The 1,748-nt window shown below is 30.9% G+C and overlaps 1 protein-coding gene across 1 annotated transcript; it reads right to left on the bottom strand.

The window, feature by feature from the left end:
• Window positions 1-297: 297 nt before the first annotated feature.
• Window positions 298-1,269, bottom strand: LOC126890330 (uncharacterized). Its single transcript, XM_050659196.1, has one exon. It carries the CDS (start codon window positions 1,267-1,269, stop codon window positions 298-300), a length of 972 nt encoding a protein of 323 aa, XP_050515153.1.
• Between the last annotated feature and the right edge of the window lie 479 nt (window positions 1,270-1,748).

The following is a 1,748-nucleotide window of genomic DNA, read 5'->3' as shown; positions in this document are numbered from 1 at the left end:
TACCAATGAAACGAGTGTGATTCATGCTCATGACACATTTTTATTTTCGGAGAGTTTCATAATTGGCCGGACATATATTTGTTTAGCAGTGGTTTATTTCCATGAAACGTAATTTACGTTTCATGTTTCTTTGATGTTCGCCTGTTTGCATGTTTGCCTTAAAGTTGTATGTCCATTTTTACTTGCTGCATTATCAATAATATATTCCTTTACAAATAATTTTGTATTAAGTACCTCTACTAATTGGTCTTTAGTGTACAAATCTTCAAAATATAAATCTTGTGATAATAAAAAATCTTACAATTCATCCTTTCTAGAGTATTTATTCGGAATTTTTTTAAGTTGTCTAGAATGATATGATGCATTATCTAAAACAATAACACTGTTGTCTGCTAAAGGTAATAAGTTATTTTTAAACCACGATTCGAAAAGTTCACCCGTAATATCTTGATGATAGTCCAAACAACTGTCTTTAATGTCTTTTGCACTTAATAGTAAGCTATCGGTTACCCAACCATCTTCCCCTCCACAATGCAAAACGCATATTCGTTTGCCCCTGGAAGGTGGTACATTAACTTTGCACTTTACATTGTCATTACTCCAACCTTTGCCAATTGTTTCGTTAGTGTCAAACCACGTTTCATCTAAGTAATAAATTTTTCTTCCGCTATTTCTGTACTCGGTTATCTTTTCCAAATATTCATTACGCCATTTTATTAAACGGGCACTTTCCATTATAGTATGTCGTTTATTGATTGTTTTATACTTAAAACCATTTGATAGTAAAAATTTTCTTAAAGTTGATTTACAGCAATTAATAATATTTTTAGATTTTAATTCAGCTAAAATTTGGTTAAGTGTGGGTATAATATTACCTGCAAACATATTATAAATGGTTTCTGAAATGGGACCTAAAAGATGTTGCTCAATAGATTGATGTAGTCCAAAGTCGCTCCTTTTTTGTCTATTTGTAATGCCCTCCTTTATAATTCGATATACAGTAGCACATGAAACTTTTGTTAAAGCCGCAGTTTTTAAAACACTCTCGTGCCGTTCCAGTTCTTCACATAATCCATTAAACACATTTAACACAATTTCTTTAGCGTCTTTGGATAAATGTTTTCTTTCTGGCTTTTTAATACTTCCTCTACTTGGTCCAGCAGCATTTTCAGGATTATTTGGTGGTAGAATTTCCTCATTTTCTTCAACAATTTCTACTTCATTATTCTCAACAATTTCTAATGCACTATTCTCCCATGGACGCCACATTTTTATTTACCAATTTTTTTCTGATAGCGAAATCGTCACTAATAAATGCGTGCTCTCTTTACAGAGTTTAAACTAAAAATTATAAATACACATAACAATACCGAAAGCCACATCAGTCTTTTTGGCCGTTCAGAATTTCGTGGAAATTTAAAAACCTTTGTCAGCACAGCGCAGGGCTGTGACAAGAACCCGACAATCGAGTAAGAGGAGTCATAAACTCATAAACTTTTATTGATATAATAATAGGTATAAAAATGAGCTTACATCGGCAACTTTTAGCAGCAGCGTAAATAAAAACATTATTGTGATTAAAGATAAAAACATTATTTTGATTAAATAGACCTAACAGTTATACTTATTTAAATATAATATATTATTTATAATTGTACCTAATGAAATTATATTTTACAGTACTTATTTTTGCGTTTTTCTGAATACTATCCTGTAACAAGGCAAAATATTAAAGAGGAACTATTAAA

This window comes from Diabrotica virgifera, chromosome 8 (genome assembly GCF_917563875.1).
Source record: "Diabrotica virgifera virgifera chromosome 8, PGI_DIABVI_V3a".
NCBI classification, from domain to species: Eukaryota; Metazoa; Arthropoda; class Insecta; order Coleoptera; family Chrysomelidae; genus Diabrotica; species Diabrotica virgifera.
This window is presented reverse-complemented; position numbering and strand designations above follow the sequence as displayed.